This window comes from Protomyctophum parallelum (assembly GCF_964188405.1).
Source record: "Protomyctophum parallelum genome assembly, chromosome: 17".
NCBI lineage: Eukaryota > Metazoa > Chordata > Actinopteri > Myctophiformes > Myctophidae > Protomyctophum > Protomyctophum parallelum.
In genome coordinates, this window is record NC_139719.1 from 29138190 (window position 1) to 29163323 (window position 25134).

A 25134-nucleotide genomic window follows, 5' to 3' on the forward strand; every position below is an offset into this window, starting at 1 on the left:
CAACCAAGTATACTGCAAGTCTGTTTTAAACATTGAGTTTGCAATCTCATACACAGTGATGTGCATTCTTGTGCAGGCATACAACTGCAGACATACAGCACATGCAAACACAGGCTTTCAGATGCACACATACTGCTGACACCCCCTGCCAAGGTGTTTGGGTGATGTTTTATTGTGCAGATGGTACAGTACATAGCTGAAATGGCTGACATAACAACCGTCAACTAGTCATGTTTTCATTTTGCGGAATGTGGACTCTTCCTTGAATGAATTCCAAAGATTAAAAAAAGATTACATCTCTCACACTAGCAAACAGGCATGGTGTCATTTCCATATTTAGCAGACTATAAGAAGAGTGTTACAGTATTGCTTTTTGTATGCCAGTGGCCAGAGGTGTTATGTATTTTGGGTTTTCGTCCGTACATCCATCTCCCAAACTTGAATGCAATATCTCAGTAATGCCTTGAGGGAATGTCATGGCATTTGGCTCAAATGTCCACTTGGACTCGAGTATGAATTGATTAGAAGTAAGTAGTATAATTGGGTGGGGGGACACCACCCTTTTTGACCACTAATTAATGCATAAACTATGCAAATTAGCAATTAAATTCTTTACATTCCATAATCATACAATCATATTGTATATCTCATAAATATCATATTTATAATCAACATAATCATAAATTCCATACATTCCATTATTATAATTAGCGTATGATAGTTATTATTAAATAATAAAAGCTAATAATAGTTTTTATAATGTATGTGTGTGTTTTAAAAATCTGATCATCTCTTCCTCTACAGTATGTCCCATGTGACATATTGTTAATAGAACAATATAATTGCAGATGATGCTCTGGGGGTGAGGTGGGACATGGGCTTGGGACATGTCACATGGGACATAGAGGAAGAGATGATCAGATTTTTAAAACACACACATACATTATAAAAACTATTATTAGCTTTTATTATTTAATAATAACTATCATATGCTTATTATAATAATGGAATTTATGGAATTTATGATTATGTTGATTATAAATATGATATTTATGAGATATACAATATGATTGTATGATTATGGAATGTAATTACTAATTTGCATAATGTATGCATTCATTTACTCACTAGTGCCACTAGTGGTCAAAAAGGGTGGTGTCCCCCCCACCCAATTATACTACTGAAGTATGTGTGATCAAAGGTCAAACTAAATATGTTCATTAAATTCCTTTAAAAAAAAGTCCATAGATTTGCCTGTATCATATGACGTAATTTCCAAAATACAGTAATATAATATGAAAAAAACCGAATCCTATACTATCATATACTTCATTAAGAGGAAACAAGCAGCTCTTTGCCCTATTTTATATATATTTGCTTATCTTTTCATAGTTACTGGCAGCAGGAAACGTATACAATACACAAGAAAAGGTATATTGTCTTTGGTATGGGAGCATGTTTGAGTTAGGGCTGCACAGTATATCGTTATCGTATCGGTATCGAGGTATGAACATGCACAATATCAGTATCGCAAAAAGGCAACGGTATCGCGATATAGATATATCGTCGACATATCGATATATCGTCCACTTCTAAAGCCAGCCCTCTGTTTTAGCCTGTGCCCCTCGGAAAATAAACCATCACTCCGTTTGTCCCTCTGTCCTGTTGTAGCCTGGCTCCAGCCCTGAATCGCTAGCCACGCCCATTAAGAAAATATGTTGCTGCACGATATATCGTATCGTATCGATATCGAGATATCTGCCCTATATATCGTGATATATATTATATCGTATCGTATCGACATCGAGATATCTGCCATATATATCGTGATATGAATTTTTGTCCATATCGTGCAGCCCTAGTTTGAGTTATGAGAAACAGTTATACCTCAGTGCAAACGCAGCGTTTTTCCAGGGGTTTGGAGCACTGATGTTGCACGTACACAGTGATTTATGACTGTGCCTGCCCTTGACCTATTTGCAAGACCAATTTTAGGGATGCTGAGTAGAGGCTGTGTGTGTTTATTCTTGGGCAAACATTACATAAAGCAGAGATGAATGGGCTCCGAGGTGGTGTTCACCAAACGATGTAGCAGCAGCTGGTTCCTTGTTGAAACCCTACGTCTCTATGCTGTGCATGTTATTGCAGAAAAAACTTCGTCAATAACAGCAGTAGCGTTGTGAGCTTCTAGAACAGCACATTTTAGCCGAGATGTTGTGTAAAAGAAGGGGACCAAGTATATGACCATTCCGGTCAACAATGTCTATACCGTATAAATTGCTGGGATTCATGCAGGTAGAGTTGGGTGATAGGCTATAGTATATAATATGACGTGTACATTATGTAGAGGCATTGCTGATAATTTCACACAGAACACATTCAGAAAATTGGTATGACTTTAATGTAATTCTATTAAGACAATCTTTAAGCTATATCACGACAACCCATAGTTCTTCTGGTACACTGGATCTCCATAATATGCCTACAGTATGTGTTGGATTGGATTGTTGGCATATCGGTCGGATCAGTGGTTCTGGACAACCACCGATCCGACCGACTTCACATCTGGCAATGCTCTCCCTCAGGTCCTCTGTGATACGTATTAGAGTGTGATGTCATGTGTGACAGATTTATATAACTGTCTGTACGCCAGGATAGTCTTCAAATATGGACATCTTGTTTGTGACACCCACCGTCAACCCACAAAGGAATTTTAATATAGGATGGGATCTCACCCTGCTCTACATGACCGGGTGGAACAGAGGACAGAGTATCTTTAGGACACTATACTGTATGAGGCATACAGTACAGGTATGCTATCATCATACCTCACTATGAAATTGGCTCTATCCCTATTTACTTCTCTATGTAAAGTTAAAGTGGCAAAAGCTTGAAAGACTATTTTATCCGGAGCAGTTTGACCTCTCAAATATTGACGGCTTCATAGCCGAAGTCTGAGTGTATTCAGTCATTCACCTTGAAGCCGATTTCACAGAGATCTCCTGTCTAAGATAATTTGAAATAAATACTCTTCGGCGTCACCGTGCTGAACGATCTCTCTGTGGGAGAAAGTGGAATAAAAAGTCTTCTCTTCAATGTCACCGTGCTGAGGTCGGGGGAGCAACTTACATGAAACGGTGTCAAGCTTCCATTGACTTCATTTGTGTGGTCGACGGCTCTCGGCCGTGTCTGTCTTTAATTTGGAGGCGACAGTTTGGTGGCTGCTCGCTGTACGAGTGTTCGTGCCCCTAAGGGGCTGTCAAAAAAGCTCCAAAAAACTAGTCCCTTGTGGACTGCTTCCCGTTGAGGACGGCCAATTAAAGTCCTGCCTTGTGAAAAGCACAGTGACAGATGCTGAGCTCTCCTTCACGACACAGTTCTTATAATCACAGTCGGGCTTCAGACTAACATTTTCCACCTTTGTGCCAGGACTTGTGTGTGTGTGTGTGTGTGTGTGTGTGTGTGTGTGTGCCACATTAGAGCCACACCATTTTATGTGCTTCCCGAGATCCACATATTTGAAGTAACATAGCTTACTAATCAATTAAAATGTATTTAAAGTACATACAGTCAGGAACTTATATTAAAGGGTTATTTCACTTTCTTTTTTTTTTGGGTAATTTTATCATCTACTCAGCGTGAGTAGTGTGATGTATGGATAAAATATTAATATAAAGAAATGTGTTTTGCAATAATCTGCCTCATGGTGGCGCTGTAATAGGCTGTTGACTGGGCCAACGGTGCCGGAGATTAGCTGTACGCACAAAATCACGGTAAAGCACACCCTCAAGTGTAATATTGCGATTATACAACCGTTGCAATCAAAGAGGTAGAAGTGCACACCAAGAGTAGGGAGGTGCTGACCACGGGAGATATACTTTTAAAAGGAAAGGAGGTCACACAAACTCGTAGTCCCGATGCCAAAAAACGTTTTGACAAACAGAGGGGTATAATAAGGGAGGTAGAGATGCTCACATTTATAGAGGTTGGGACAAAAGTCCAATAATTAGGGAGTGTCCTCACTCTGGCCAACAGAGTTGGTTGATTGGTTGCTTGCAAATTTGTACCAATATATATATATATAAGAACAACATCAGAAACATGTCTGTACAAATACATCTAAAATTGTTAAATGCATTAAAAACAAAACAAAACCCATCAATATTTATTGATGTTGTGGGGCAATTGGCTATCAAAATATAATGTTTCCCTGTAAATAGAAGAGTTCATCTGACTGACATTAAATAGTCCCTGTTGATTCAAAGTAGCAGCTCTCTACCAATCAACACAGCTGAGCTGTTAAAGCCGGCCCGGTGGGAGGAATTCCAATATATGCTCCATTTGTACGACCTTGTCGGGTGGCCAAAATAACTGATCTAGGAGCTTATAACACTACAAGTTCACAACGACGCATTGTGAACTTGTAGATTGGCTATTTTCGATGCGCGATACTTTGCGGTACAGTCGTACCACAAAGTATAAAATACGCTGATCCTCTTCCAGCAATTCATCACTAGAAAGTCCAACAAATAAATCAAAATGAACAATAAATAATCCATTTCTCAACGGGGTACTGGTTGTTTGTTGTTCTTCGGTGTGTGCAGGCTGTTGTTGTTTTTGGTTTTCCCTCCAGTAGGTTAGGACAGAGCAGCTCAGGCGCGCAGCTGTGCCATATTAGGCCTGATCAGGTGCAGACTACGGAGTGATTTTATTAATGTGATTAGTCCCAGGGCTAGGTGTTCCATCATGCTGATTTAAGCATGGGTAGAGAGCCTATTTCAACCAATGCTTGGTCGGAACTACCTGTGTTATAATGTTATATAACGTGGCCTTCTTGCCCTTTGTTCCTGTGTGAATCAGGTGTTCCTTGAAGTCCTCCGAAATAGGCCTTTCAATGCTGACAGTAATAAGGTCCTCCGCTGCGTTTGAGTGGAGAGAACTCTGATGTCTCATAGCTCTTTCACACACAGCCACAGTGGGAGGAACAGGTACAGAATGTTCTTCTGGCTTACTATTCTTGTTGTTTGTCCAAACAAGGTATTTTTCAAAACTGTGGAAAATTGACGAAAAATGCATTTGTCTGCATTAAGGACATTAGGTCTGAATCCTTTGCTGATGGGTCTGGTCTATCCTCTAGCCTTTTAAAACATGTCGGTACATTCTGGGAATGATAACCTACAACCTGAATGTTTCCAGGTTGCTACTTTGCACAGCCATGTGAGAGATGGAGCAGGAAATGTTACGTAGTTCATATGGGAGGATAATAAATTGGTAAACTGTGTGATTTTCTCTACAAAATAAACTGTGTGACCAAAATATGACTTTAGATTTAAATAATAACTAGTCAGTGAAGTGAAGTGAAGTGAAGCCAGGTCGCGACTGGTCGTCACTTCATCCTGACATCAACCAATAACCAATAAAACCACGGCGTTGACATCCGTCTGGGCTATGGGACCGTGACTAAGGATCCCATGGCCCGTTGCAAAAATGCTAATATCTTTAGACGTACTGTATTGGTCAACTCACTGAGGAGAAATATTATGGATGAGGACAGACTGAGCGACTGATTTATTTCCCTTTTAGGGGTAGGAGAATATTATTATTATTGTTATAAAGACAATGGAACAATAAGAGAGAGAAGGGCTGGAGCGGTGGCGGTGGTTTTCTCTTCACCGCGGCTCGTGACGTCATGTTGTAGTTCGGTGGTCACCTAACCACCGAAAATCCAGACTATGTATGAGCCTTTAGAGTCCCAGTATTTACATATTAATCAATAACATTAATAAATCCTGGCATATTTGAGCGTCCCCATCTGCAATGGTGTAAAGTAGGCTACATTTACTCAAGTACTGTACTTTAAAGTTTAACTCACTGGAGTGTTTCCAATTTTCAATACGTTTACTTATGGTCCACTACAGTACATCTCAGAGGGAAATATTGTACTTTTTACTCCACTACAATTATTTGACAAATTTGTTACTTTGTTGATTTTGATTATTGTTACAAAACCACTTAAACACACATATATTAGGCTATTTGAAAATAGCCGATCTACAAACTCACATCGCGTCCCACAATGCATTTTTATACATTTTGACTTATTTCTTACATCTCTAAGCCAAGGTATATTAATGACATAGTATAATGTTGAAAATGAGTGGTATTCCCCATTAAGTATATTTTAATGCAAATATCTTTGTACTTTTACTTGAGTAAAGTTTCTATACTTCCACAACTGCCGCCCTCTCTCTGTGCTACGCGACGCCCCCACCAACATTCACACAGGGAATCGCAGCACTCCGTCTGGCTGCTTGTTGTGTCTCTCCCTGCCTGGCGTAGCTCAACTGATGTCTGATGTGTTCACTTGTCGGCTTGCTGTGAGGCGTCGCTTGGTACCACTTTTGGTGACAGAATCACTGGCGTGACTCAAAAGTGAAACACCAGGGCCACTTTTTAATTGCTCTAACACAGTGTGTGTGCAGGACAGTTTCATACCTTGTTATTGATTGAGCAGAAACGTGGGTTACTCCTAAAAAACAAACGTCCTTGGTTGATTTGGGCCTGGACGGCTGGTATAGTCACCCGGGCATCTAGGCTGTTAATCCAGACTGACAGTGTGTCGCGGTTTCATATCCAGAATCAGATCCCGATGACCTTTGCTGCGTGTCAATCCCCATCTCTCTCTACCTATATGATGGCGGTTTCAGATGTTATCAGATTAATTCATCTCCCGTCATCAGCCCTTATCAAGACAATGCAATATTGACATTTGCTGTCAGCCGTTTTACGGTTGGTCACGTTGTCCGACTACTAACAAACCCTAACCTCAGTCTATATAGGCATAAAAAGAAAGACCCAAAAATATCAAAAAACAAATAAAAGTATTTGATTGCTAAACCTTTAAAGGACCACTTCACCACTTTTTAACCTATCTTCATATAATAGGTCCTCACTAATAATCATGAAAAAATGGCACACTTTTTTTCTACTCAGTCTGTGTCTCATAGGAGGGCTGTGGGCAGTTTAGAAATAATCTTCCAGTGACATCATCATTAGGCAGATTTTTGTTTTAAACAAGATGTTTTTACAAAAATGTTTAGATTTTCATTATCGTGAGAACGATGGCTTCCATTTTCGCATTGCAATTTTTCAGGACTAGAAAGCCTGCAGTTTCTATTAGCTTGTATTCCCCATCGATGATGTCACTGGAAGACGGTTTCTGAACTGCCCACAGCCCTCCTATGAGACACAGACAGAGTAAAAAAAATTGTTCAATTTTTTTCATGATTATTAGTGAGGACCTATTATATGAAAATAGGTTGAAAAGTGGTGAAGTGGTCCTTTAACCACTTAAGCCCTATGTACTTCATAGTACGACATTGTACGCTCATTTTGGAATAATGGCACTCCCAAAGTAGGGATACGACAGTTATAAGCGGGAGGACACTAGATAAATGTCTGTGATACTACTGTATAATTGCTATGCTACACGCGTGGTTGATAAAACTCCCAAAGGTAAATTTAAAACGGCAGATTTGGCTGTGTAGTAGACCCTTCTTTGTGCCTTCACAGAGATAAAAAACAAAAAACAGACTGTTATTAATTATTTAAAAGACATCTGTGGTATTTCTGTACAGAAAAGTGCCATGTCCATGTGCCAAGTTGCCAAGTTCACTGTAGAAAGAGTGTACAATGTTGTAGCTTCCAAACTATCAACACCAGCTAACTATTCAGTTTTTAATTATTTTCTTTTTCAAATGGAAATTGATTTATTTATTTTTCTTTCTAAGAAATATCTATTTTGTATGCCTTTATTGATGGGATAGTAGTAGGTTGACAGGAAACGGGGAGGAGGTTGGGAGTTAACATGCAGCGAAGGCCGTTGGGTCCGGGACTTGAACCTGCGATACGCTGGTGCCTGGACTGCTACGCCAGCAGGAAGTTGATTTCTTTATACATTTTTCACCTGTAACAACAAAAGTTCTTCACGAGAACAGTATTGACATGGACAAAAAAAAAAATAAGAAAAAAAAATATATAGCATAGTATGCATATACAGATGGTGAAAAATAAACACTAACTGCTCTATAACGGCAGAATGTACACGAGATACAGTAAGAGGAGTGAGTCACATATACCTGTACCTAAATTAGAATTCAATGCAGTGCAGGTAGCATGCACCATTCTCAAGAAAAGTGAGAGTATATGCCCCGTGGCCATCAGTGTCAGCATGCTGCTGTCACTATAGAGGTCCTGGAATGTAATCCTCAGAGACAGAAAACTGGTGTCATTGGATGCCTCGCAGTTATAACTAAATGAATACAGTTGGAATACAGTACAGGCTGGAACTCTGCTATTCGGAGAGGAGCTGTCCGTGGTGCTGGAGTAATTGCAAAGCCAGTGAAGCTGCAAAGCAGTTGATACATTTATAGCCAAACGTGTAACACTTTAGGTATACATCTGTTAATTCATTCATTTTAGTATATGCACACAGTAAAATCCTGATGTGTGGTTCATTGTTTACCTGGTTTCCAAGTTTCATTGTTTCATTGTTCTCTCTGCACTTTGCCTATGTATGACAATTTATCCTGTTGTTTGTTGTGGGTTCATGCTTAATGAAGATTGTCTTTGTGTCAAGTCTCCACCTGGCAACGTTTTCGTACTTTTTAAAAACTTTTTTTTTCTCATTGGTTCCTTCCCTGCAGATAGCAACTTCCTGCTGGGCAACGCCCAGGGACACCGCGGCTACCCCATCGTCTACTGCTCGGATGGCTTCTGTGAGCTGACGGGCTACGTCCGCACCGAGGTGATGCAGAAGAACTGCAGCTGCCGCTTCCTGTACGGCGCCGACACCAGCGAGCACGTCGCCCAGCAGATGGAGAAGGCCATGGAGGGCCGAGAGGAATACCAGGCCGAGGTCCACTTCTACAAGAAGAACGGTGAGGGGATGAACATGGCTGGGTGCAACAGTGTTGGAAGATAATCCCAGGTCCAGTAGTAGGGCGGGATGTATTTGTAGATTACAAATATATATCCTTTTTACAATAATTTATCGGTTCTAAAATTCAGGGAAGTCTGGGATTTGGAGGCAGTGGGTAAAGAGGTTTTAAGATTGATATTTATTTTTAACTCAGCAGGTCTGTACAAGCTCACAATGTGTCACATTGTAAGGTGTTGTGTTGGGCTATTTTTGACGAGGTTTGGTGTGGAGAGAGAAACGGAATGGGACAAGGATAGACACCTGGGGTACGTCTTGTTCCTTTCATAGAGATGAATCTGCTTTTTTTATCTGCTTCCTTGGCACAAGGCCAAAGTCTGTCGATTCAAATCGTTAGACTGTATGTTTGACTGTTGAAAATCTTGAAAAGCTATAAACATATTTGCACAAAAGTTGCTTTATTTTGTCCAATGGTTGTAAAAATGCCTCTGCAAGGATCCTTGTGACTCTGCTCCTGGGAAGCTTACTGTAGTTGGGACACACTCACTTCCACTTAATAACCTTTTTCTAATATTATGATATTGATCTACCCTTTTCAGATAATAATAGTAAATGAATAAATTCATACAGCACAATATTTTAGACCACAATGAAATCTTGCTTTATTGCATAAAAAAATAAATAATAATATTAATAATACCTTTTCACAAAAGTGCATGTGTCAGTGTGCAAGGCACCATGACACCTCAGTGGCCAAGGTGTGTGCTCTGCTGAGCTCATTTTATATTCTAGGACGTGATATTGACTCACAACATCGAGTTTTATTTTCACAGTTGACCAATCTGGTCAGATTGGTATTAGCCACATGGTCTGCTGTGATGCTAATCATGCTACGATCATGATAAAGCAGCAGGCAGAGCAATGGAAGCAGACTCTGTACTGTACATTGATGTAATGGAAACCTCCTGCAATGAATCACATACTGTACAGTGTACAGTATGTCAAGGATTTACAGTATGTGTTGTCAGTCACACACATTTGCACTCAAAGGACCATGATGGAAATGTGTGTGTTCGTGTGCGACATGTGCAAGTGCGTGTGTGCATACATTTTCTAAGAGTAGCTTATAATTGGAAGTTAAACCCTCAACAAAATCCTTGTAAACTTAATGGAGCCCTACTCTCCTTGCAGTAAGTCATACACGGTAAGGAGACTGACCACACAAGACTTCCTTAAGCCTCCCGGATGGTCCAACAGGCTTAGGTTCGCTCAACAGAGAGCTAATGCTTCCCAATCCAATGGTGTGAACCAGTGTGTCGCTAATTTCTATAAGGGATTACAGAGGCTCGTCCTGGAGGCTGCGAGTGCAGCATAGAAGGGCATTTGTATTCCTCTGCTTCTTCCTGAGCCTGTTAGCCGACAGACAGACCCACATCACTGCATGTGTAGTGCATTTGGAGAACTTTGGCTCTCCAAATTAATGCTAACTCCAAATTCTCTCCCTTGCTAACACGACGACACCTGTAACAACATCTCTCTACCTCTTGTCTCCTCGGCTGGCACTGTCTCAACACGCGTACACTCGCACATAAGCGCACTCACAGACAGGCCACTGCGCAACAGGGTATAGGAAACATGGAACAGATGTGCTGAGATGGAGTACCGGTACATCTTGTGCTTAATGAGCTCGCTGGGTAGTGGGACCATCGTTAACACACTCTCTCTCTCCATCTAAAACCTGTAGCCACCCTGTATCTCAGTGATTCCCAAACTTTTCAGGTCGAAGTTCCAAAAGAGAGATTAGACGTATGCCCGCGACTCAAACTGAAAATAGCAGATCTACTGTTTTTAGATCTACTTTTAAAAGTATTTCAAAAACATTTGAAATACTGTCTATAAATGCTGTCTGTCTGTCTGTCTGTCTGTCTGTCTGTCTGTCTGTCTGTCTGTCTGTCTGTCTGTCTGTCTGTATGTACGTCTGTACGTACGTCTGTAATGCACCTAATGTACAGGGCCCAAATTAGCCAATTGATCACACCTGATCACCCCTGGATCTCCATATACGGAGCTGGCCTGTTCTGACATCACAATGATGTTCTGACATCTGCATAGACTCCATATTTGGGCATGCCTGATAAAGAACTCCATGATGGGCATAAAGAACTCCATATATGGGCCAGTGCTCTAGTTTTATTTAAATGTAGGAAAATAAAATGGGATTTTTACTCCAGTCGTGACCCATAAGAATTGGTGCGTGACCCACAAAGGGCTCCCGACCCACTGTTTTGGAAACAGTGCTATCTCACTCTGTCTACTCGTTCTCCCCCTCTTTTTGTTTTGTTGTTTTGTTTATTGTCTTTTGTCACGGTTTGCTCTGTTATCTCTCTCTCTCTCTCTCTCTCTCTCTCTCTCTCTCTCTCTAGTCACAACCATCTCTTTTGATATCAACCAGGCTGCACCTTATTTTCACATGCTGTCTTAATAGCTATGCACAAGATTATAGAAGACACACGGTCTGTGATTGATCCATTAACATTCTTTATTGACAAAACGCGTAATGCATAAATATATTTGTACGAATCTGTCAAGAGGAAAAAACATAATAAAGCTCAATAGAGCTCATTTTCATTGTGTTTTTTTGTTCCATTTATTAAATGAAAAAAGACAGACATTACTCCCAAACCTATATGTGCTCTATTTGGGTTTACATTGGAAACTATTTGGGTTTACATGGGAAACATTGGATAGCAGTGGCTCAGGGGTAGAGTGGCCGGTAGGGCGGCTGGATGGGAACCGTGAGGTTCCCAGTTCGACCTCGAGCTCCCCAGAGTACACCCGAAGTGTCCTTGAGCAAGGCGCTGAACCTCTAATTGCTCCCGATGTGCAGGCCTTGCATGGTTTCCTCCGCCATCGGTATATGAATGCTGTGTGTGAATGGGTGAATGTAATGCACAATCTGCTCTTTGGATAAAGGCACTATATAAATACACCAATTACCATTTAAAAGACAAATCCTATGTAATTAATTATAGCATTTACCTCTACTTGGTAGAAGTCTCACCTCCCTCTCCCGGAACTGACACTTAAATCGCCCAGCCTTACCAAAGGATTAAAGATACTACCTAATTTTGAAAATGATATATCGTCTGTTTAATAAGTCTAAGAAAATGCAATTCGCTCCTTTTTTAAGAATGTTATGAGAGCTCACAGGTGTCAGGTAGCACTTGATTAGGAAGCCTAGAATGAGGAAGCAAGCACCATACATCCCACTGCCCTCCCACACCTCCACCGACATATACAACCAGGGGTGGCTGTCTGTTTTTTGCATTGTCCCTTAATTGGTCCTTCCATCTGTCCCAACCTTGACAACGCAATATCTCACGAATGCCTTGAGCGCATTTCATTAACATTTGGCATTAAACACATCGTCTTCTTGCTCTCTATGACAATGCTTAGAAGTATAGGTTGTCAAAGGTCAAAGTCACTGTGACCTCATATCTCCTGTCTGTCCCGTTTTCTTGAACGCAATATCTTAGTAGTGCCTTGTGGGAATTTAATGGCTTTAGCTGGAATTTAATTGGCATTCAAAGTCCACTTGGATTAAAGGATGAGCCGTTTAGAAGTAGCTGGTCGAGGGTCAAGTTAATGAGGCTTAAATGGTTTCATTCACTACACTATATGAATCTGGACAGACACAAATGTTAAAGGCAATTGGTTGGCAGAGACATACGGTGATTTCTAGTTTATTTTGCTCATTCATTTCTTTACTTGTACAACTCTTCATGCTTTAATTCTTATTATCTTTGTGTATAATAGAATGTTTAAGAGTTAAATGAACACCAGATTTGACTGTTTCTACTTCATGTGCTAAAATGGACATTGGTTTTGTTCTCAGGGACGGCCTTCTGGTGTCTGCTGGACATTGTTCCCATAAAGAACGAGAAAGGAGAAATGGTCCTGTTCCTCTTCTCGTTCAAGGACATCACAGAAAAGCACGGTAAGGAAGGACACCACAGCAACCACACAGAGGCTACGCCACATGTAGGGGCTTTGAAATCCTCCCCCCAAACACCCTCCTTTCATATGTTCCATTCTAGACATGATTTATAATTGGGCCCCATCTCCTGGCCCCCTGGCTTTCATGTTCGGAGGCCCTTTCTTGTTTGTCATTGTCACCCCCCTCTACCTCGCGATGTGTTACAGACAGTAGAGCTGGCATTCATTTATTGGAAGCAGCCAGTGCTTTCCACAGGGCAACGTGACGTGCTGATCCAGAGCCTGAGCACAGTCTGTCACAAATGCCAAACACTTGGCCCGAGGGGGAAGAAGCTGTCATTCTTCAGTAATGCTGTTGAATGGAAGTCCAGGTGCTGAACATTTCACTGAAGGGCTGTGCTTTTTCACCTCAGCAGTGCAGGCTCAGCTTAGTAAGTGTGTGAAAGGGCAAACTAAAGACTCAAAACTTAGCGGAAGAAAGAGAAAACCCTGGCCTTGACCCTTGAAGCCCTGATCCAAAAATATCGTAATTTATTATAACAGAACTGAAATCTGTATAGCTACTGTCCGCAGCCGCAGGTATGCCCGGCTTTTTTTTCATATTTAAAAAATAATAATAATACCGTAAAATAACCCCAGAAAGTTGGATCAAATAGCATAAGGGGCACTTTCCTGCACATAAAATAAATAATGTATTTAACGCATTCTCTGCTAAGGACGACATTGGAAAGTTTTATTAAAAGTCACAGATCGCCTAGAATGACATTGGACGAATTATTAGTTTATGATGCATCCAACATCGCTAGTATTATTTTTAGTGGTTCTTGGCGTCTCCCCCACGTTTATATTACATGCAATTAGATATTTCTTATATTAAAATCGAAATAATACTATTTATGAATGATTCTTACGTAAAAGAAACAGCAGGATGAGGCATGCATGTACAGCATTACTGTATCTCTCTGGAGAGAGTGCTGGAAAGCTGAATGAATACTAAATAGTCTAAATATAAATGTATTGTATTGTGTGTGCATTTGAGGTGACGGAACACTTTCTATTCCCCAGAGCACACTGGGCAGGTTCCGGAGCTCATAGCGCGCCACCGAGTGGCGCGCTATGAGCTTGTAGATCTGCTATTTTTAAATAGTTAAAGCATAACATGATGCTAACACCAAAATGGGTTCCCGTTCAGAATGGGTTAAACGAGGACAAATAAACTGTCACATTTTATGAATGCACTCCTGCACAGTACCTGCTCATATTTATAGAATTGTGTGTCTTTTTTTTTAACAATGTCTTTCATGAGTGTATTATGTTGTTGTTTGAGAGTCCCTATTAACCAAAGGCAATTTTCTATCGGATGTGATAGGGTGTTTTTGAATCTTGTACTGTATGTAGACAAGTCTCAACAAACTGAAACCACAAATACAAATTATCTGAAAATAGAAATCTTTGTATAACTAAATCTCCAAAATTCACATTTCCAAAATTGGGCATATGAACACAGACATGCATGCCAACAGATAAACTAGCAATGTCCTTTATATCTAGTTTAGTTTATTTCAGTATATTTTTGCGGTAACATTTAATTTCCTTAGGTAATTTAGAAAATAACACTTCTGACCAAAAAGGTGAAGCCATCCTTTTGCAAAACAAAGAATAAGCGGACAAAACAGTCCAGATGGAGACGAAAAAAACGAATGTGTTTCCTTGACCGCCAACCGTCTTAACCTCTGACCTGTGTCCGTGTCCCTGACAGTCTTAACCTCTGACCCGTGTCCGTGTCCCCGACCGTCTTAACCTCTGACCCGTGTCCGTCTTAACCTCTGACCTGTGTCCGTGTCCCCGACCGTCTTAACCTCTGACCCGTGTCCGTCTTAACCTCTGACCTGTGTCCGTCTTAACCTCTGACCCGTGACCGTGTCCCCGACAGTCTTAACCTCTGACCTGTGTCCGTCTTAACCTCTGACCTGTGTCCGTCTTAACCTCTGACCTGTGTCCGTCTTAACCTCTGACCCGTGTCCGTCTTAACCTCTGACCTGTGTCCGTCTTAACCTCTGACCCGTGTCCGTGTCCCTGACAGTCTTAACCTCTGACCTGTGTCCGTGTCCCTGACAGTCTTAACCTCTGACCCGTGTCCGTGTCCCTGACAGTCTTAACCTCTGACCCGTGTCCGTCTTAACCTCTGACCCGTGTCCGTCTTAACCTCTGACCCGTGTCCGTCTTAACCTCTGACCCGTGTCCGTGTCCCTGACAGTCTTAACCTCTGACCTGTGTCCGTGTCCCTGACAGTCTTAACCTCTGACCCGTGTCCGTGTCCCTGACAGTCTTAACCTCTGACCCGTGTCCGTCTTAACCTCTGACCTGTGTCCGTCTTAACCTCTGACCCGTGTCCGTCTTAACCTCTGACCCGTGTCCGTCTTAACCTCTGACCTGTGTCCGTCTTAACCTCTGACCCGTGACCGTCTTAACCTCTGACCCGTGTCCGTCTTAACCTCTGACCCGTGTCCGTCTTAACCTCTGACCCGTGTCCGTCTTAACCTCTGACCCGTGTCCGTCTTAACCTCTGACCCGTGTCCGTCTTAACCTCTGACCCGTGTCCGTCTTAACCTCTGACCCGTGTCCGTCTTAACCTCTGACCCGTGTCCGTGTCCCTGACAGTCTTAACCTCTGACCTGTGTCCGTGTCCCCGACCGTCTTAACCTCTGACCTGTGTCCGTGTCCCTGACAGTCTTAACCTCTGACCCGTGTCCGTCTTAACCTCTGACCCGTGTCCGTCTTAACCTCTGACCCGTGTCCGTGTCCCTGACAGTCTTAACCTCTGACCCGTGTCCGTGTCCCTGACAGTCTTAACCTCTGACCCGTGTCCGTGTCCCTGACAGTCTTAACCTCTGACCCGTGTCCGTCTTAACCTCTGACCCGTGTCCGTCTTAACCTCTGACCCGTGTCCGTGTCCCTGACAGTCTTAACCTCTGACCCGTGTCCGTCTTAACCTCTGACCCGTGTCCGTCTTAACCTCTGACCCGTGTCCGTGTCCCTGACAGTCTTAACCTCTGACCCGTGTCCGTGTCCCTGACAGTCTTAACCTCTGACCCGTGTCCGTGTCCCTGACAGTCTTAACCTCTGACCCGTGTCCGTCTTAACCTCTGACCCGTGTCCGTCTTAACCTCTGACCCGTGTCCGTGTCCCTGACAGTCTTAACCTCTGACCTGTGTCCGTGTCCCCGACCGTCTTAACCTCTGACCCGTGTCCGTGTTCCCGACAGTCTCCGAGGACAAGCGGCGGAACAGGAAGAGTACTTCTCACTTCAGCAGGGCCAGGAGGCGGGGCCGCACCATGCTGTACCAGCTGACCAGACAGTTCTCCAGACGGGGCAAGGGAGAAGTCAATCTAGGCAGCGTGAGTACGCACAGCCACTGGGTATTTGAGTACGCACAGCCACTGGGTATTTGAGTACGCACAGCCACTGGGTATTTGAGTACGCACAGCCACTGGGTATTTGAGTACGCACAGCCACTGGGTATTTGGCAGCGTGAGTACGCACAGCCACTGGGTATTTGAGGTGTGACGCATTTTGAGCTTGTAGATCTGCTAAAATGAGTGCTTTTACTTTTGGTACTTTTAAGTACATTTTGATGCCAATACTTTTGTAGTCCTACTTTATAACGGTTGCAACAATATTTTCTGTACAACCATTACATTACTGTACTCCAGGTGGCCCAAACATTGCCCATCACTCAATCAGGCTAGGTGAGCCTTGGGCGGGGCTTCCCAATCAGAGATTGTTCCCATAGCAACAAATGCATACGGGCCCGCCCCTAACATGAACTGGCTTCTTGTAGCACATAGTGCAGAAGATAAATAGTAAAGTCACATAGACCAGCAGATTAGTTGAAAAATAGTAAAGTACATCGTAATTGAAACATTGCAAACAAAAAATAAATACAAATAATGTGACTCTGGGCACAGAGGTTACAACTTTCACATTTTACATTTTGAATTCCAGACTTTTACTTTTCCTACCACCACGCCGGCTCCTATACTCTTCATCAGCAGATAATTGGTTGCTTGACATTTGCTACCTGTACAGTTGTCGGTTACAGTACATTTCCTGAGTTCACAGTTTGCCGGGGGACTTAGGAGGCCATTGCACAGGGGGAGAGGTCACCGGGTTCTGTGGTTTTAAGTTTTAAGTAACCAATTATAACCTGAGACTGATTCTACAAATGCCTTCTAAATCAGTAGTTCTCAAACTATTTCGTGCCAAGGACCCCCAAATTGATATATATTTAACCGCAAACTTTATTCAAAACTTTTTTGAATGATCTTTCAAAAATGTAAAATAAATAGAAGATGGACAAGCTTGCAGCGCTACACAAAGTGACGCTAGCTTTTAGATCTGCTATTTTTGAATAGTCAACGGTAAAATAAAAAATTACACGGATGCTTTCCCGGTTCCAGCTGAAAACATCTCTGCCACCGTCTGTGAATACTTCGCACGATGTCACGCATCAAATAAAGGCAACCGACAAGCTCTCAATGTGTTGCAGGTCGGTGTGATCCGTTGTGAGCTTGTAGGTCGGCTATTTACGATACCATTGTGCAACGACGTATGCATCTGGCTTTATTATGTTCCCTCTCACCTTCTTTAAATACAATCTCAGGGCATTCCCATATAGACTGCATATACGTGATTATATCCTTAAAGATTCAGTGTAAATGTCAAATCTTTTTGGAAGACATTTTCATTGCTTTGTTAAGCAGAACAGCAGAGAGGTTATAAATATCTATCTAGATGAATATGCTACTTTTTAAATAAAATAAATAAAAAGCGTAGCGTGATTACAGCTGACTCATTCCCATTCTTCAACCAGCACCATAGAGTATTTGCTAGCAGATTTTGACAGAAAGGCCTGTCACATCTCTTACATAATCATCAAGTTAAGTTGTGCTCCAAGAGATGCTATCCATGCTAGTACAGTAGCTGTTTCCCAATTTCAAACCATTGCATTGAAGCACCAATGTTAAAATCCCACTTGGGTCAAACTGTAGATAGCCTCGGAAACACAGACGTTTTTATTTCCAGGGAGAAATACACTGTAGAGATGACTGCTGAACTTTCCCTAAAGACAACAGAATCCTCCTAAACTCAACTCAGTCCGTGTGATGTTTCAGCACTGCCTCTGCCCCCTGTGCACGTGTATGTGCGTGCACAGGGGGCAGAGGCAGTGCTGAAACATCACACACACACACACACACACACACACTACTAAAAGAGCGTACTGAACAGGAAATAAACCAGAGACACACATAATTATACGTAATTAACATACGATCTGATAACACAACGTAATGTAATAGCATAACGGGGCATACACCTACGTAGAAGGTAAATAATGATCTACAGTATAATAAAGATGTAATAATTATCTTGTAATAAAGATAAAATAGAAAAATAGTTTTTTAGGGGGCTTTTCTGCCTTTATTCAATCAAACATTCAAACAGAGAGACAGGAAAGAGGGGAGAGAGTCGTTGAGTGACACACAGGAAATCTACCACCGGGCTCGGGAATCGAACCGGAGACAAGCTGTCGGGCATCAAAGCCTCAGTGGTACGCGCCTTTACCACTTGGTCATCGGTACATCAGATATTTTTTAGTGTGAGAACTACTGATTTAGAAGGCATTTGTAGAATCGGCCTCAGGTCCTAATGGCACCATTTTATAGCTGGCATCTCAGCCAGCTATATGCAGTGGTACAGACTGTACCGTACAGTGTATGCATGCCCGGCTGTGGTTGGCTGTGATGTTCCTTGCTGCATGCTAGAAGGCCAGCCCCTGTCTTCGGGCATCAGGATACTGCACCTCCCCCTCGTCTGCCAGCCTCCTGGTGCCATCCTTCCCATCCCACCTACTCACAGATGACATTTTTCACTGGCACCATACATGTGCAAACAACACACACTGACACACACACACACACACACACACACACACACACACACACACACACACACACACACACACACACACACGCACACATGTACAAACTACAACATGCAAGCACACATTATATACTGTATGTATATTATGTACCGGTATATACTATATTACATAGGCTAGTACACACTTACTGTACACACACACACACACACACACACACACACCATATTTATTCCAAGAGATCACATACACATCCTCACACTACGCACCTATTCTACACTCTTGACACATACAATACACACCTAACTCTCACACATGTATATTTAGACAATTTACTTCTGTCTTCAAACAGGAAACAACACATGGTCCCTGACACCCACATCCACACATTTACACACCGTTTCCAAACAGAGATGCTCAGTCACAGTAAGGAACACTCTGTTCTGAATGCAGCATCAACTGGAAAAGAACAGATCTCCGCCAGGCCTGGCTGCCTACTCCATGTTGTATCACCACATGTGCTCTTGATGCTAGCGACTGACCACGATATACACTATCTACCTTTCAGACATATCTTGGTCATTTGATCTCATGTTTAATTTAATTTTTCTGACTCACTGAAGAATGTAATTTTGATAACACACTATTTAAAAAGAGTCTATGTTCTTTGTTTACCTGGTATCCTATAGTTTTACTGTACATATTATATTTAAAAAAGATGTAACACTATTATTTAGAGGTTCTTGTGATCCTAGTTTCCTAAGGCGCTACACTGTTTCTTTGCACTCAATGTACAGTGCGTGATTACCTCGAGCCGTCAGGATATGAGGAAGCTGCAGGCGGGGAAATAGAGTTTGTGATGTGACAGCCAGTGCAAATGTTTGTATTTGTAGAGATACATGTGAAAAAGCAGAAAAAGAAAAAGAAATGCAGCACTCCAGATTAGATGAATGGTCTTTTAGGTGCAAGGCTCAATAATTCAATAGGAATGAAGAAGCGGCCAGCACACAATGAACGTCCTTTTCAAATGGTTTATTTACCTCTAATAGGCCTTCCTCAGTGAGCCCCTTATTCAGATCCTGTGCTTTATTTATCCCCTCGCCTACACAGTAATAAGCAATTGTAGAATTCTGCAACAACAAAAATCTTCTCTCATGTGGTCACTGCTACAAAACGTTTTCAAATGGGGGTACATATGAATACGGAATACATATGAATATTTGTTGGTCCTTCACATGAAAATGTTTGAGAACCACTTTAAATAACACACACACACACACACACTCTTAACCACGATTAGACAACGTGCATCAGCTGAATTGCCATAAGGGAGTCTAGATCCTGTCCAGTGTGCATTAGTTGCAGTTGCATAAATGCCGTTATCAGGTGTCTTAGAAAGAAAACTGGTTACGGAGCGGATAAAAGCACCACATTTAGCATGAGGCTTCTTTAGGACCTGCTAAATTCTTTTAATTCGCCTCATGGTGGTGCTTCAACAGCCCATTTAAGGTTTTAGTCAATAACTCTTGAACCCAAGGTCATCCAATAGCACTGTTTTTCCCCCTACAAAAATTTAATCAAAATATCATTAATCTACTGGACTACCTGTCAAAGACAACATTAGAGGACAACTTTATTTTTTTCAACCAAGGTTCATGTTTTAGGTTGTTATTAGAGAAAGTAAAAGGTGAGTGTTAATTTTCTTTCATTTGCTGCTTTCTTTTGTTTTGGGTATTTTAGCAGTTTTTGACAGGGGGGCGGGGGCATTCGAGCATGGGGCTAAGTATGTATTTTTTTACAAAATATTATGGCGATTTATTTTTTTATTATTTACTATAGTCCTAATAAACCCCAAGAAATTACATCTGACCACATTAGATAACAGGATCTATTGAATGTGACAAACTGACATATTGAGCCTATACACACAGTATAAGCCTTCCCCCAGTAGGTAGATCACATTCAGTAGATCCTGTGATCTTCTGTGGCCAGATGTAATTTCCTGGGGTATATTAGGACTATAGTAAATAATACAAAAATAAATCACCATAAAATGTTGTAAAGAAATACATATTTAGCCCCATGCTCGAATGCCCCCGCCCCCCTGTCAAAAACTGCTAAAATCCCTAAAACGAAAGAAAGCAACAAATGAAAGAAAATTAACACTCATCTTTTACTTTCTCTAATAACAACCTAAAACATGAACCTTGGTTGAAAAAAACTAAAGTTGTCCTTTAACAACAGCCCATAGATCATTTTCTTTCATTACTTTAATTACCGGTACTCACTGAAGCAAAGACATTTTCAAATGATGAAGATATTTATTTTGTCTAAAAAGCACGTTTGCTCCAAAGACACATTTGTTCTATTGTTCCATTTTAAATTTCTCACATCCAACAAAAATATATTTAATATTGAGAAATAATGTATAAAAACAAAGAAAGAACAGTTCTAAAGCTGTATATATTAAATGTCCTACCCCGGATTTAAACCTGGGTCTCCTGCTCAAACTTCTGCTGAAACCTTAACCACTGAGCTAATAGAGCCTGCCTGTTTGCTCGGGGGAGAATTCAAATGTTCTCCCCTCGAACAAGCAAAAAAACAAGTGCAGCTTTGCTGAGATGCCAGTGTTGCAGACTTTATTATATGTTCTACTAGAAATCAAAGGTCAAAGGTCATGATCCAAATGTCTCAATAGAAGAGCATGGAGGCCAAACCCCAATGGTATAAGATATATTGTATTAAAATTCTCTACCATATAGATTGTACAGAATAACATTTTGTTACGTAATACAGCTTTAAGCTCAGTGACACAAATACAGATAGTGAGAAATTCTCTCTGGGCTGATGGCATTGTCTTTGACAGTGGATCAGAGCCAGAGGGAGTCTAGCTCTGTAGAATAACATTGGAATGAACAGCTTCCCGGTGAGTGTTGCTGTTTATTTCTCCTGAGGAGCCAGTGCTGTTTGATACTCTCAGATCATTGGACTGTGCCTTGTGATTCCCCTACCGCTCTTGACTTCAGAAACCAAGGCGGTGTCACTGAGCTGCATATGCGCTTGGTGGAATCCCTTCGTCTTGCCTTGTTAATTAGATTCACCTCTGGCTGTGCCGTTATACGGAAGTGAAGCCAAAAGAATCACACTAGGGAGAGATGATGGAAAGAGGAAGCGCACTCATTTGACTTATGTCCAGAACACCTCTCCTTTGTCACTCAGAGCCGACTCACTCAGTCACTCAGAGGCTAGTACACGGAAGCGCACTCGCCTCTGAGTGACTGAGTGAGCAAGCTAACACACACCGCAAACTATTTTAAAGTGCGAGACGAGTCAAGTGAGGAAAGCTGAGTGCAGCACTGCGAGTGAGAGGTGTGCTGCTGCAACAGTGTGCGTGTGTGCCTGTGTGTGTGTACTGTATGCGTGCGTATGTATGTATGTATAGCCTGTGCGTCATGGCAGAGCGAAAAAAAAATCTGGTTGTTTTCTTGACTTTTCAACTAGCCAGAGTCTAGAACAGTTATTGCGACCATAGGTCGCAGATTACTATGAAAACCTGCAAAACCTGTCCGTCAGTCAGTTCATGCCTCCATATATGGTTGTCAGTCCATTACGCCTCGTGACATCACGCCTCGTCACACCACCATATATGGCTGTGAGTCCTTCATGCCTTGTGGCACGCTCCATATATTTCCGTCTCCATATATGAAGATCACAACACTAACCTCATCAAACCCTGGATAGCCATACATGGAGAAGCCTGGATCATCACCTAGATCTGCATGGAGCCGGCCAGCAACTCTACATCTGACCTCAAAACTCAAACCCTTAGATCTCCATATATGGAGCTGACCTGTTCTGACATTCCATATGTTGATCCACCCCCACCCGTCCTTCCTCTTCAATGTCTCCCTTTTGACGGATACCTGTCCATTCAAACTCTAGACGGGCCCGGCCCAAAGTTATTACTTGCGCGAGCAGAGCGGCACAAGTACTGTTTTCGGCTGCTTATGTCGGTGACACCCTCAGTCAATCAGGGATTGTGTATTCATGGTGGTGTCGAGTGTCGAGTTCTCAACAGGCCCGAAAATTAAGGTCCGGTCCTACCTGGGCCCTCATCAAAACCTGTACACTCAAGACACTGCCACCGCTGCCACCCTTAGATCACCATATATGGAGCTGACCTGTTCTGACATTCCATATGTTGATCTGACCTCATCAAACCCTTAGATCTCCATATATGGAGCTGACCTGTTCTGACATTCCATATGTTGATCTGACCTCATCAAACCCTGTACACTCAAGACACGCTCCATACAGTATATGGCCAGTACAGAATTAATTCCATATGTTGATCTGACCCCCCATGCCAAAGCGCCAGCGCTTAAAGGGAGAGGTCCCTTTAATGTATTGAAAATTCGAGAAAAAAAACACTGAAACTGATGGATGTACAGCATATCATCTCTGTCGGGTGGAAACCTCATATGTCCAAAACTGTTTACTTCAGGATTTGAATTTAAAAATAGCAAAAGTAGCTGCTACTTTTGACGCTTTTGTAGGGCGAAAGTACGCAAAAGGTTTGAATATGGGTATGAGTTTTATGCTCGACAGAAACAATAATGTTCTTATAATCCTCCACTGCGTCTCTGGGCACAGTTTCACGTATTGATGATGTAATGCCTTGGTATTGTTAGCTACTGTGCAGCAGCACTCTGGTGTGTGCATGAGATATGGTGGATAATACACTGTTTACTATGAACTAGAACTCTGTCTTCACCTCTCTTAGACGAGGTTGCATCTCTACCCTGCTACACACGAACACACGCACACACACACACACACACACACACACACACACACACACACACACACACACACACACACACACACACACACACACACACACACACACACACACACACACACACACACAGCACAACACACACACACACACACACACACACACACACACACACACACACACACACACACACACACACACACACACACACAGCACACACACACATTTATGTTCACACGACACAAGGACATGCACAATCACATTCACTTAAACACACTGTATGCAGGCGCCTTCCAGGTTGGTTGCTATAACCCCCACTCCCAAACTCAGCCAGACAATGTTAGCTTAACTCTCTGTTAAAGACCCCAGTTGAAGGCAGGTTGGAACATCTCTCCCGACAGACACACCCACACACTCACACACGCACAGCGCGCACACACACACACACACACACACACACACACACACACACACACACACACACACACACACACACACACACACACTCGGATCATTTCAATCCATTGCATTTAGTCTCTTTTGTACCTTAAGTTACATTTGCTGAAACAGAACAGTCACATCTCGCATTACGGACCTAAATTTGGCAGCTAAATAATGAATAGGTAGTTCTGTACAGTGCTGAATGATTGTTTACTGTGGTACTGTTACACCCCATCACATCTGCCCATCCGCACTGCCAGCGATGCGAGTGAGCAAACGATGAAATCTCATTAGAAGTCATGTTTTTAATGATACTGTCCTGACGTACCACGAGCGACAACGCGCCGCGCAGCGACGTCGTCCACCTCTCCTATATTCTATCTCCATTTACTGTACGCTAGGTTTCTCGTCCCCAAACACTTTTTTGGTTGATCTACCATACACACTATATTTATTGGTTATTTCATTGGTTCAGGCTACGTCGCAACGCAATGCTTGGCCAACGCTCCATGTCAGGACAGTTTTTTTGTTCGATATTTCCGTTTGCAACGCTCACTCCTTGATAACTTATTCTATTTAAATTGGGTGGATGGATGGTCTCGCTTTCTTTTCTCTCAACCCCATCCATTCCTCCATGCACAATGCACCCCTCTATTTAACTTGAACCCCTTTGCTCCGTCTGTCTGTGTCTCTCTCTCTCTCTCTCTCTCTCTCTCTCTCTGTCTCTCTCTCTCCTCTGTCTTCAGATGTTCTCTCTGTCATTCACTCTCTCTCTGTTTCTCTCTCTCTCCCCATTCTCCTGTCAGTTTTATCCTGCAGATGCCACCCCATGCTCTCTCCCCCCCTCTTTCCTTCTCTCACTCTTTACATATCCATTCCTCGCTCAATCTTTCCCCATAGTCTGCTCAATTGCCCCTGCTGCCTATTTTTTTCACACGGTACAAATGGTTTATTGATCCTCTGTATCTTTTTAGTCTCTTGTTCTCTCTTTTTCTGTATCTCCCGCTCTGTCTTTATCG

At 42.2% G+C, this 25134-nt stretch overlaps 1 protein-coding gene across 2 annotated transcripts in view; it reads left to right on the plus strand.

Annotated features, from left to right (window-relative positions):
- Positions 1-25134, plus strand: part of kcnh4b (potassium voltage-gated channel, subfamily H (eag-related), member 4b) — a 100104-nt gene that overhangs the window by 22088 nt on the left and 52882 nt on the right. For both annotated transcript variants that reach the window (XM_083787722.1, XM_083787721.1), the window contains 3 exons: positions 8706-8939; positions 12834-12935; positions 16200-16333. In XM_083787722.1, coding sequence (XP_083643848.1) covers positions 8706-8939; positions 12834-12935; positions 16200-16333 — 470 coding nt within the window. The remainder of the gene's footprint in view (positions 1-8705; positions 8940-12833; positions 12936-16199; positions 16334-25134) is intronic.